General features: G+C 43.6%; 1 protein-coding gene across 4 annotated transcripts in view; it reads right to left on the bottom strand.

The window, feature by feature from the left end:
• Positions 1-12,884, bottom strand: part of TMC5 (transmembrane channel like 5) — a 44,565-nt gene that overhangs the window by 950 nt on the left and 30,731 nt on the right. For 3 of the 4 annotated variants that reach the window (XM_057749711.1, XM_057749712.1, XM_057749714.1), the window contains 6 exons: positions 10,378-10,453; positions 10,084-10,217; positions 7,246-7,419; positions 5,532-5,610; positions 1,673-1,777; positions 137-179 (listed from right to left, as the gene is read on the bottom strand). In XM_057749711.1, coding sequence (XP_057605694.1) covers positions 137-179; positions 1,673-1,777; positions 5,532-5,610; positions 7,246-7,419; positions 10,084-10,217; positions 10,378-10,453 — 611 coding nt within the window. The remainder of the gene's footprint in view (positions 1-136; positions 180-1,672; positions 1,778-5,531; positions 5,611-7,245; positions 7,420-10,083; positions 10,218-10,377; positions 10,454-12,884) is intronic. The other variant, XM_057749713.1, reaches the window with a different exon arrangement.

Here is a 12,884-nt window from a genome sequence, read left to right as displayed (position 1 = left end):
GAGTTTTCGCTAAAGCCAGTTTGGGCCAGTTCTTGAAATTGAACAAGTGACTGATACAGGAGCAACTCTGACTCTCTGTCTTGGGCTCTATCATCTGGATGAACCAGGCCTTCTTCAGTGCCAGTTGGGTACTCACCTGGAGCAGCATTGTGTTCTCTGATATGCAAAGGGCCAGATTGCTAAAAGAGAAGGAAACAAGAAATCTCGTCACTGGAAAAGCGTCTAGACCTCAGATCCTGCTGCATAGGTGGTGAGACTGGTGAGCCCCCACCATTTTAAAATTGAGGTGACAGATTAAGACCAAGATTCAGCCATAGAAATACCAAACATGTTTTGTTTCATTTTTATGGACAGTGATTCCATTCATTTAATCATTCATTTCACAGATATTTACTGAGCATTTACAACATACCAGGTAATATATTAGGACCTGAAAATGTACAGTCATGGTCCCTGCCATCACAGGATTTAGAGCCGGGCTTCTAAATCCCTACCTATATCGTGCTGATGGTATTAATTTGCACAGATAGTAAATGACATGGTAGTCTCTTCTGACAAGATCATAACTTCTAAAACTAGTAGCATTTGAATTAACATGGGTTTACTGTTTATCCACATTTTCTAGGACACCAAGGAAGCCCGCACAGGCTTTGGTATTAGAGCAGGGTTCAAGGCATCTCTCATTAAGAATGAAATTGGGGGACTTCCCTGGTGGTCCAGTGGTGAAGAATCCATCCTGCAATGCAGGGGACTTGGTTTCCATCCCTGGTCAGGGAACTAAGATCCCACATGCCGCAGGGTGACTAAGCCCACACACCGCAACTACTGAGCCTCTGAGCCTCCAGTAGAGAGCCTGCGTGCCACAAACTACAGAGCCCATGCACTCTGGAGCCCACATGTCACATCTAGAGAAGAGAAAACCTGCACACGACAACTAGAGAGAAGCCTGTGCACCACAACAAAGACCCAATGCAGCCGAAAATTTTAAAAAATGTTTTTAAATTAAAAAAAAGAATGAAATTGGTAAAATCTTTTTAAGAGCATGATATGGCAATATCTGTTAACAATATCATGTGCATGCCTGTGGCAGATAAAACAGTTACATAAAACAATTATAACAAAAATGTTTCATTACACCTTGTCTTTAGTACTTAAAAAAAAAGCCTGGAAACAACCCAAACGTCCAAGTATGCACAGACTGAAACAATGTCTGAGATATAGTATTAAGTGAGGAGAGGGGGAGTTATGTGTAAAATATAACCCCTTTTTTGTAATAAATAAATACACAAAAATGTTAGGAGATGCATGTATATTTGCAGATGCCAGGGGGAAAGGTGTGGAAGAATATACAGTGAAGCATTAACCTAGTGGCGTGAGATTTCAAGGCATTTTTCATCTCAGCGGGGTATACTTCTGTATGGTTGGGTTATGGAAAAGATGCATGCAAGCCCCACGAGGGCAGAACTTTATTGCGTTACCATGATAAACCCAGCACCTAGAATGCGACCAGGCATAGAATGTGGTGCATGCTTATTATTTTTTTTAATAAAAAATACAGAAATGTTAAAATACAGAAAGTGAAGTGCCCTGATGTGATTCTAGTTCCCTGGTGCACTTTTCGCAGGAGGGCACATCTGGGTCACAGGAATCCAAAGGCGGCCTCCAGCCTCACCTCCACATCTCTCCTTTCCAGTGTAAACGAGGTGGGGTTTGCTTTCTTCTCCATATCCTGCAGCTTGATCAACTTTTCTATCAAGAACATTTTGTCTTTGCCCTCCTGCCAAGAAGGAAAACAAAAGCGAAAAGATGGAGGATGAATGATGGTGTGGGGTTGAGAAGCAAATTATGGAAAGGTTGATTTTTAGGCAGGTGGGGTCCTGGACGTTGGCTGGAGACTGCTGCCATGTTTTCTGTTGATGAAAGGAAAGAAACATTTCACAGCAAAGCCAAGTTATCCTCCATAGCCTACCTGAAATGTAATATTCTCCTCTAAAGCAATTCTCCTAGCAGGCTGAGTAGTAGCCTTCTCTAGCCTGCTGCTAGAAGCAACTTACACGCCATTGTCTGAGGGCCCAGGACAAATGGTTTATAGTACCCCCTTCTTGGCATGCCCTCTGCCCCAGAACCCTATTTGGGCACCCAGCATTGCCTGGGTCTGCCCTGTCCTCCCACTGAGAATGTCAAAGCTTATAGCTCTGCATCTAAGGACATCAAATATATTTCATTTGTCAAAGTTATCTGTGTTAATGGAGTAGAGCCCGATAAATAATTCCTGAACTGGGAAGGAGAACAAACGAAAAGGGTATACCTTTGCCAGGAGGGAGCATCACTTTCTTGTGAATCTGTCACAGACAGGAGAGTGGGATATTCCCACCAGTGTTGAGGTGGGCTAGCAAGCACCATTGATGGTCTGTCCAGTCAAGGTCAATTCCATTTCCCACGCCCTTGTTTCTCCTGAAACTTTCACCCACTAATTTTAGCATCCACCAGTGGATCTACCTTGCAACAATCATTACTGTGGTATTTTGTTCATGATGGTTTTCTGTTTCCCTCATTCCTTCTACATTTAATAATTGAAATTCTTCTGTAAGAAAGAGCTGTCCGTGGGAATTGGTATTTTTTAACAAGTTCCCCAGCTGTCCCAGGATGTGGACAGCTTGTTTTGGAAGTCTCTGGTCTGTAGCAGCTGTTTTCATACTCCAGTGTGAATTAGAATTACCTGGAGAGCTTGCAAGACTCCAAACTCGTAGGCTTTGGCTAACAAATTTTAGGAAGCAAAGCTGCATTGTAGTCGAGAGCATAAAATTTGGAGTCGCCCGGTTCAAATCCCACTATTTACTAGGCCTGTGACTTTGGGCAGGTCACTTCACTCCATAAGCCTCAGTTTCCTTAATTTTAACGTAGAGGTTAAAGAAATAAATGTGCCCTAGAGGGAGGAGTAAAAATTAAATAAGGATTTTTGTTCATCACTTACCAAAATGCCAGGCATCAATAAGTGATCAACAAAATGTTATCTGTTGCCATTATCGCTTGGAGGAGGAAAGGGTAATGGGAATTTGTATTTTTAGCAAGCATTTAGGAGTTTTTGAAACAGGTGATCATACTTTGAGAAGGATTGTTGCTGAGCCTATTCCCAGCCTCTTTGTCTGGGTTCTTTGGGAGACAGCACCCTTGTCTTTGTGGTCCACAATCCGGGTGAGGCTCCCAAGCAGACAGGCCAGTGTGATGCTTATGGTGCCTCCCTGAAATAATTCCATCGAAATACCTCCCAAGTTTACCTGGCACTACTCTTACAACAGAAGGTTTTAAAATCAAATCCCCCCCATGTTGAGATCTTCATAAGACCTGCCCAAACGTGTTGCATCAAAAAAATACAGGTGATGCTTCTGGGGAAAGGCAGGGGAAAGAGATGAACTAACCCATGCCTTTTTGTTTACAATACAAAAAGTACCAACTCAAATGATCTGAAACCCCAAAGATTCAAGCAGATCAACTCCTATGGAGTCCTGCTTCTTTCCCATATTTTTAGACATAAATGCTCATGTCACAATTATGTTGGTATTTAGGAGAAAAGGGAGGGAACTTCATGCTGGTCCGGTGGTTTAGACTGCGGGCTTCCACTGCAGGGGGCGTGGGTTCGGTCCGTGGTCAGGGAACTAAGATCCCACATGCTGCACAACACAGCCAAAAAAAAGAAAACGAATTTTAGGAGAAAAGGGAACCAGCCCAGTAGCAATGAGCATCCCTGTGCCCAGACTGTGGTCTCTTAATACCATTTCACCAGGACTCCTTGAAAAAATGTACACTTGAAAAAGTGTACAATTGTGTACATTGTGTGTCCCTTTTAAAAGATACGTTCGATATGGACGCCAAGGCGGGGAAAGCAGGAGTAGTCGGGTGGGATGAATTAGGAGATTGGGATTGCCATATATACATTACTAATGAGAAAAAAAAGTATCAAATTGTATACTTTAAATATATGCAGTTTATTGTATGTCAATTGTATCTCAATAAAAGTTCTTAAAAAAATAAAAGATACTTTCAAGTTACTAACCCCACCACCTGTGAATACGGCCTTGTTGGAAATAGTCTTTGCAGGTGTAATTAAATTAAGGGTTTTTGAATGAGCTCATCATGGAGGTGGACAAACCCAAAATCCAATGACAAGTCCTTAGATGAGAAGGAGAACAGACAAAGAGAGGAAAAGACCTGGTGAAGATGAAGGCAGAGATTGGAGTTACGAATCTCCAAGCCATGAAAGACCAAGGTTAGTCATCAGCCAGCAGAAGAAACAAGAGAGGTATGGGATAGACTCTTCCTCAGAGCTTCAGGAGGAAGCAACCCTGCTGACACCTTGACTTTGGACTTCTGGCCTCCAGAACTGTGAGGCAATAAAATTTCTGTTGTTAAGCCGCCAAATTTGTGGTAATTTGTTATGGCAGCCCTAGCAAACGAATACACTAGAGTACCAACTCATCATTTTGAAAACAGGTAAATGAAGGGAAAGAGTCATGTATTTACCTTGCCTTTACTCTATGAACTGTATTTCAAGGTAATCAAATAAGTTGATGAGCAAATATCTTCTTTTATAGAAGAATTCCGGCTAATAAATGCAGAAGAAATTCTAGAATTAGAGTACCACAATTCTGTAATCCCTAATGAAATAAATGGATAATAAATAAATAAGCAATACTCATCAAAGGCTGCTAAATCTATTGGGTGAAAGACTGACGGGGAACTTTATGATGGATAGGTCAGCTAACCAAGCACGGACCCACTGATCGCTTTTAATATAACAAAAAAGGAGATAATCAGACATTTTATGCCTCGCGATGACGCCATGAGAAATACACAGTGTTCTAGCTAAGAAGTTGAATCTGGACCTAATCAGGTCTTTAAATCTCACCATCAGTTTACAGGGAATACAACCAAAAAAGAAACATGCTAAGCACCGCTGCCGGGTTACACGCCAGGTTTATCCAGAACGCGGGAATTACTCCAAGACAAGTGACCTGGTTTCTTCAACAATAAATGGCAAGAGAAGAGGGAGGTGTGAACAGTTATAGACTGAAAGAAATGGAAAAGACAACATCAGCCAAATGCAACACGTGACACTGTCAGATTTTGACTTGACGAATCCTGCTGTAAACAGACACTTCATGGGACGATTGGGGAAATTTGACCGTTGACCGACTACAAGATGATAGTAAGGAATTATTAAATTTTCTTTCATGTGTGATGATGGGTACTGTGGTTATGTTTTTTTTTTTAAAGTGTACATCTCTTAAGCATATAGAAGAAGCTACAGATAAAATGATACAAAGGCTAGGATTTTGCTTGAAAATAATCCGGAGATTTACAACAAAGGGATGGGGGAGGGGACATAAGGGTACACACATGTTGATGGTTGTCAGGGCTGGGTGGTGGGAGGGCTCATTGTCCTAGTCTCTATTTTGGACTGTGTTTGAAAATCTCCATTACAAAATGTTAAACAGGAGGGGAGACTAACAAAGGGGTCCAGTGGGACTTACATTAATGATCTGTTCATGGAGCAGCCTGATCATAATCTTCCTTCCCTCTGTGATCTGCCAGTAAAGGTAAGTGATGATTCTGGAAGAGAAGAAAGGAAAGAGTGGCAGACACTCTCGCCAATGCTTTGCCGGCTCCGAATTTCAACCAGCTACAAAGGCACTGCTATATTTGCTTGCAAGTGGATTTTGGCGCAGCCAGTGTTCCTGCAAAGTTGTATCTGGGTGAGTGAGAGGTTAAATACATCACAGCAATGGGTTGCACCATTGCTCAGGTGACTCTCATGTAAGTCACCTGCGAGGTGGGAAAAAGACCCTCCTCGGATCAATTAATTGAGCTTTTTTGAGCACAAGCCCAGGCATCAATCTTTTTTCTTCTTTTTATAGGTTGACTGAGGCACCGTTTACACGTGACACAATGGACTCATTTTAAGTGTGGTTCGATGAGCTTTGGTCCATTTATACAATTGTATGGATTTATTCCAATCTAGTTTTAATTTTTTATTGAGATATAATTGACATATAACATTGTGTAACTTTAAGATGTACAACTGTGTTGATTTGATACATTTATATATTGGAATATGATGACCACCATAGGGTCAGCGAACACCCCTATCATGTCACATTATTATTTCCTTTTTGTGGTGAAAATATTTAACAGTATTTTATATGTTATTTTGCCACACCACGCGGTTTACGGGATCTCAGTTCCACGACGAGGGATTGAATCCAGGCCACAGCAGTGAAAGCCCAGAATCCAAACCAGGGAGCTCGCTAACAGTATTTTTTTAAATGCACATGATTCTAACGTGCAGCCAGAGTTGGGGACTCTGGACAGCGCTGTTCATACTTCAGTGTGATGCGGACTTCCTGGGGTTTTGTTAAAATGCAGACGCTGATGCTGAAGGTCTGGGGCAGAGCCTGAGAGGTAGCATTTCTAACATGCTCCCCAGTGAATTAGAAGTTTGGAGGAGCAAGGCACCAGAAGAACTCCCCATTTTAATTAAGGGGGCCAATGGCAACCCAGTGTTGGGAGGGAAGGCATGACCAAGAGCTGGGAGACCCAGGTTCTAGACCCTCTGCAAATATCACTCTCTGCAGCCTGGAAACTATCTCTGCAAGTCAGTCCTTCTCTGTAAGTCTCGTCACTTCCATCTAGAAAACTGAGGGGTCACTAAGCAATCAACCTCAACACATTCCACTAGTCTGCGCTGTTGAGTCGTGTCTCCAGCGGAGGAGTGGCAGTCTCAAATGCCATTGGGACTGGGCTTGTAAATGCCATGCAGGAAAATGGGCCCAGTCCTGGCAGGTCTTCCAGTTTCTCACAAAATGTCCGAAATCTTTTTTTAATTTGGAAATGAAAGTACAGTTACCCATATATCAATAACACTCAACCGACTTTAACATAATCACAACCTCAGAAAGAACTACGCAATAATTTTCCTAAGTGCTCTGATATCCAGTTTTTTCTTTTTGTTTTCGTATTATTTCTTAAGAGGGAGCAGAGCAGGCACTGGTCTTTTCATAAAACAGACAAAACCAGATTACAAGAAGATATTAAATAACTTTTAGAAAAATTCAAGGGCAGAGTCAAGATGACCCAGAACACCGAGCCCCGCTGCAGTCTTTGCCTTCCCACAAAACATCCCTCGGCTGCCACATGCCGTGCTGATGAGGTGTCTCCCCCTCGAGTTTCCCAAGGGGCCCCGCTTACAACACAATGAGGGTGAGGATGAAGAAGAAGTGCACGCTTCCGATGAGGTTCCGGTAGATCCAAACAACCCACAGGTAGCCAGAGCTATTACTCAGGGTGTCGATCCAGCTGTAGATGGACTGAATGAAGAAGGGCAGACCTCGAAATGGGCCGCAGTCAGCGGAAGGCTTCAGTCTGATAAAACAGGGACAGAGAAACGTCTCTAGCGCCAGACTCAGGTATCGTTTATTCTAGAATAGCCCAGTCCTTTCTGGGCTCTGAACCTGGAACCAGCAGTTCTTACCTGCTCCACCCACCTTCCCCTGTAAAGGAAACCCTCTCATTCACAGTCCCAGCTGGTGTGTTTTGTACTCATGAGCTGCATCCCCAGGACCAGCTCTTGGGCAGGGGTACCACCTGATCAAGCTGCAGCCAATCCAACAAACTGGTAGTGACCTCAGTGGCATCCCGGCACAAAGAAGTGCACGGGGCCCGTTGGACTCTTCCTTAGGAACTTGCACTAAGAAATGCAAAGGTGGGAGGCTGTAATCTAGGGAAGCTAGGGTTGTAATAATGGCCACTTGAAGTCAGTTGTTATGAACAAGCAGAAACTAGAAGGCAATAAGGAACTGGTTAGGAAGAGAGAAAAGAGAGTAAACACATCACGGAACAGAGGCATCTGTCCTAAAGCCACTGAGTTCCTCATGGTTCCAGTTCCACACACATCCTAAAAATCAACTCCCTTGTTGTGTGTTCATTTGCTCATTCATTCTACGAAGGTTTATTGCATTTGGGCTGAGGCAGGGGATAGATGGGCCCCAGGCTAGACATTTACAGCCAGCGTCCTGTTTATATTTCTTAAGGCAAGAAATAGATGGGCTCCAGGTTAGACATTTACAGCCTCCTGCTTATATTTCCAAACAGAAATAACAACAGCATCAGGGTAAATAGCTGGACTTTGTCTCCATTATCTACTGTTATCTACCTTAAGATAACAGTAATGGCAGGGACAGAGAGGAGCTGAGTCCTGCCCAGATAAGAGATAAAGAGACCACATATTTCTCATTCTTGAGGTCAAGGAGACCTCCCCGACTACCTCCGCAGCAGCGCAGAAAGGCCCCTCTGGGTTAAAAAGGAGGGGGCACCACCCCATAATAGGTCATGCCAAGCCTCCCATAGGCCTCTGCACTGGAATTCATCTTGGCTAAAAGTTGCACATGCATGTCGGGGAGGGTCCTAGGGCAGGGCAGGTGTGGAAAAAGAAACAGATAATTGGCCAAAGGTAAACAAAGACCCCGAAGATCTGCCCCATGTAAGGGATTTAACCACCTCTTTACCACACTACTCCTCACTAGGAGGACGCCACACCCTCTTCTCTCTGGATGTGCATCTCTGCCTTGCTTCTCTGCCTTGCTTCTCTCTTAAATAACTGTTTCTCTGCGTGCTCTCCCGCTTGCTGTGCTGTGTTTCTAATAATAAATTTTGTACGTGTTTTTACAGTTTTTTGCCTCCTTTGCCTGCTTTCAAACAAGGCAAGAGCCAAGGGAACTTTACTTCTATCCTCTAGCCCTTGCCAGTCTAGTGGCTAGGATTCCTGGTTTTCACCCAGGCTACCCAGGTTCAATTCCTGGGCAGGGAACTAAGATCCTGCTTCAAGCCACCATGCACTGCTGTCTCCCTGAGATCAGTACCGGGCTCTGTGCTAGATACTAAGCCCTGGAGAGTCCACAATAAACAAGACAGACGTGATAATGCCCTCCCACATTCTACTGGGAAAGATGCTCAAGCAACGAGTGTACAATTAAACAAAGATTCAAAGGCATTTCTGACGCGAACTAGGGAATGAAGAAAGGAAACCGCCTTGAGAGAGGGAGAGAGGAGGTGGGGGCTGACAGAAGACAAGGACGGTCAAGAAGGACAGACCTTCTAGAGGACTTTTGAGCTGAGAGTGGAAAGAAGGCTGACAAACAAAGGAAGTGGGAAAAGCACTTCAAAGAGGTGAGCCGGTCCCACATGAGGAGAGGGTCTCGGGGCCCAGGAACAGACTGAGAGCCATGAGGCTGGAGTATGATGGAGCCACAGGGCGTGAGGTTAAAGAGGTAAGAGGGAGCCTGACCAGACTGGGCCCTTCCGTTCAGTAGAGGAAGTTCTGTTCTCCATGATGGGAGCTGGCTTCTCCCCAGCTGGGAAGCTGCAGAACTTGGAGGAAGTAGGAAGCTGTGCCAGTCAAGACTGGGCACCTTGACAGGTGGTGACCCAACTTGGATATATTGCCTCCCTTGGTTGTAGCTTCTGTTGATTACCAAGGGAACTTGGGTTAAACACTGAATTCCGATTTGTGACATCTGGGGCCTTACTGATCCTGGAGAGACTGCCTTTCCCAGGGCTAGCCTACAAAGCGTGTCTTTCATATGTGGACCAATGAATCCTGAGGCCACATCCCACCCCCACCTCCTCTCTCATGCTCTCACACTCTGGGCCCCTGTTCCCCTGCCCCCATCACCCCAGGGCCAGGTACCAGACAACTCCAGATGGCCCCTACACCCAGAGCCCACTGAGATTATTCAAACTCAACCATCCTCAGCCTGCTAACCCTGCCTTGCCCTTTCCTCCCCACCAAAACCACAATAAAGACTTTTACCCATGTTTACAGCTCTCTCCCTCTGCCTCTGACAGACTCTGGTGCCTCCCCATGTGGCCCCCCATGGTGTGATGTGCCCCCTCCTTTGGGGTCTGTGAGAATAACAAATTATTTTTTCAGTGGCAGTCATCTCCTGATCTGTTGGCCTCATGATTCCCAAAGAATGATAAAACCTACATTTTAAAACATGCACCCACCCCAAGGCTGCCATCTCCTACCTCCAGATGGTGATGGCCAGAGTGCACAGGACCCCGGTGAAGGATGGGAAAAAGAGCAAAAAGATGAAGAAAGTCATCATCTGGGAGGCCCGCCAGGCTTTGCTTGGAGGCTGGAAATTCATCATCAGGCTGATCTGAAGAAAGAGAAGCAGTCACCTCCCTTCTGCGGCCAGAGGGACCCCAGCCAGACACCAGCTCCCTGGTACCTTTTCCAACTCCCCTCCCCTCACCAACCACCACTGGGTCACATGGGACTGAGCAAAGCCAACTGGTTCCCACTTCAGACTGACTCACGTTTTTGACGTAAAACATGATGAAAAGAGTAATCATGTGGATAAAGGGCAGCAGAGGGCAGAAGAAGGTTCCGATCCTACGAGAGAGAGGGGATGAGTGTCAGAGATCAGGGAGACGGAGGGGATGTGTATGGAGGGAAGGGAAAGAGGGTGGTATGGGCTGAATCGTGTCCCTCCAAAATTCACATGCAGAAGCCCTAACCCCCAGCACCTCAGAGTGCGACTGTACTTGGAGGTAAGGCCTTTAGAGAGGTAATAAGGTAAAACAAGGTCGCTAACCTCATGTGGGCCCTAACAGCCTCACACAAAGGGAAGAAGAACACATGAGGGCCCAGGGAAAAGGCGCCATCCACAGGTTAAGGACAGAGGCCTCAGAAGAAACCGACCCTGCCAACATCGTGATTTCAAGCCTCCAGAATTGTGAGAAAATGTTTGTGTGGTTTAAGCCACCCGGTCTGTGGCCCTTTGTTATAGCAACCCTAGAAAACTCATACAGGGGGAGGATGAGCAGACCAACAGAGGTCTTCCAACAGAGCAGACCAGGCAAATCTGCAGAGAAGGCTATCCACACAGCCATTAATTACACCACCAGATGGGCGTCAGCCAGCCCTAACCCAGGTGTCCCAAACGTGGGCCGAGAACTCCTCCACCCGCTCTGGCATTCGAGAAGGCCTGAGGTCCTGCAGGGACAGGCATTAAGCTGCATCGAGTTACAAATGAGAAGGGCACTCCCTCTTCAACTCTCCCCAGTGCTTCTGAGGCCAAAAGAAGAAAATCTCAGTTTGGTGCTAGAATGTCTTTAAGTCCTAACATCTGCCAACCTCCATTTTTTTTTTTAAAAAGCAGTGTTTAGACGGAGAGCCTTGACAGACAGTAGCATCTAGCTAGAATTTAATGATTTTTTTGTGATGGGATTGATTTTATTTTTCAAATTACTTGCAATTTCTGTCCAATGATATGATTTTCCATTGATGATGATAAAATAAAGACTCATTAAAAGTGTATTTAAGTTTGAAAAAGGCAAAGAATTTAAAAGACAATATTAAGTCAAAAACAGTACAGGTGATAGATATGCCAAAAAAAATTGGCAGGCTGGTGTACAAAAGACTGAATTTTGGGAAACATTTTCCTCATCTCGTTTTCTACCGTAATACCTAACAGACACTCAATTTCTGTCATTCTATTCTCTTCTTTTAAAGCTCATCATCAAAGGCAATATTCTCCTAAAAGCCACAGAGGTTAAATCCATAATTGCCATGGAGACAGGAAAAGATATGTGTGTTTCCAACTGTGCTCATTTATGATTTATTAATGAAAACCATCACAATGAGCATCTCTGTAAACTTTCCTGCTTCAAAGCTAACATTTCCCTTGGGAATCTCTTTCAAGTTGTCAGTAGTGTGAGGGCTCAGGCTCTAGGATTTGAAAACCCGGATATTGAATCAGATGACTTACACACACTACTTATTAAAAACAAAAAAGTCGAGTGCTCATAAGTACCATATGATCCAGTGATTCCACTTTTATTCTATATCAAAAAGAATTGAAAACAGGGTCTCAAAGAGATATTAGTACATCCATATTCATAGTAGAATTATTCACAACAGCTAAAAATTATAAGTAACCTTCGTGTCCATTGGCAGATGAACGGATTAACAAAATGTGGTACATGCACGTGCTGGAATATTATTCAGCCTTAAAAAGGAAGGAGATTCATTCCCTTATAGTTTTCTAATGTTTATTGTGATGATAAAAGTGAAGAATTAGAAACAGGAGACATTGCAAAGAGTAGTCCTGCAGCACCTAAGACTATTAAGGCCAAGTTCACACTCAACAAAACCTTTACTCACATGATCTCAATGTGAGATTTCAAAATCTCCAAACCAATTTTATTTTAAATTTTAGCTGTTATTTTTCTTTTTTTCCCCATTCTCTTCCTTTTTTGGAAAACAAGTCATTTCCATATCTGCTTGACACCAAGTCCTGAACACATAATTACTTTCTACTGTTTTACTAAAATAATGATAGTCTCTTTAATTCCCAAGTTTTTCCTTGCTTCATTTGTAACAATAAATAAATAAAAACCTGTAATGTGTTAAAAAAAAAAAAAGGAAGGAGATTCTAACACATTCTATTTGGATGAATCTTGAGGACCTTATGCTAAGTGAAATAAATGAGCCACAAAAAGATAAATTCTACATGAGTCCACTTATGTAAAGTATCTGGACTACTCAAACTCAAAGAAACAGAAAGTAGAATGCAGGTTGCCAGTGGCTGGAGCAGAGAGGGAATGCAGAGTTGTTGTGTAATGGGTACACAGTTTCAGTTCTGCAAGGTGAAAAAGTCCTGGAGATGGTTACATGACAATGTGAATGTACTCAACAGCACTGAACTGTACACTTAAAAATGGTTAAGATGGTAAATTTTATGTTATGTGCTTTTTACCACAATTTTTTAAAAAAAGCCCTTAAGGATAACAGCTGCCATATAATATCCCTATTTATAAAC

The sequence above is a fragment of the Hippopotamus amphibius genome, chromosome 9 (assembly GCF_030028045.1).
Source record: "Hippopotamus amphibius kiboko isolate mHipAmp2 chromosome 9, mHipAmp2.hap2, whole genome shotgun sequence".
Lineage (NCBI taxonomy): Eukaryota > Metazoa > Chordata > Mammalia > Artiodactyla > Hippopotamidae > Hippopotamus > Hippopotamus amphibius.
Note: the sequence above shows the minus strand (reverse complement) of the source record. Positions and strands in the feature narration are given on the sequence as shown.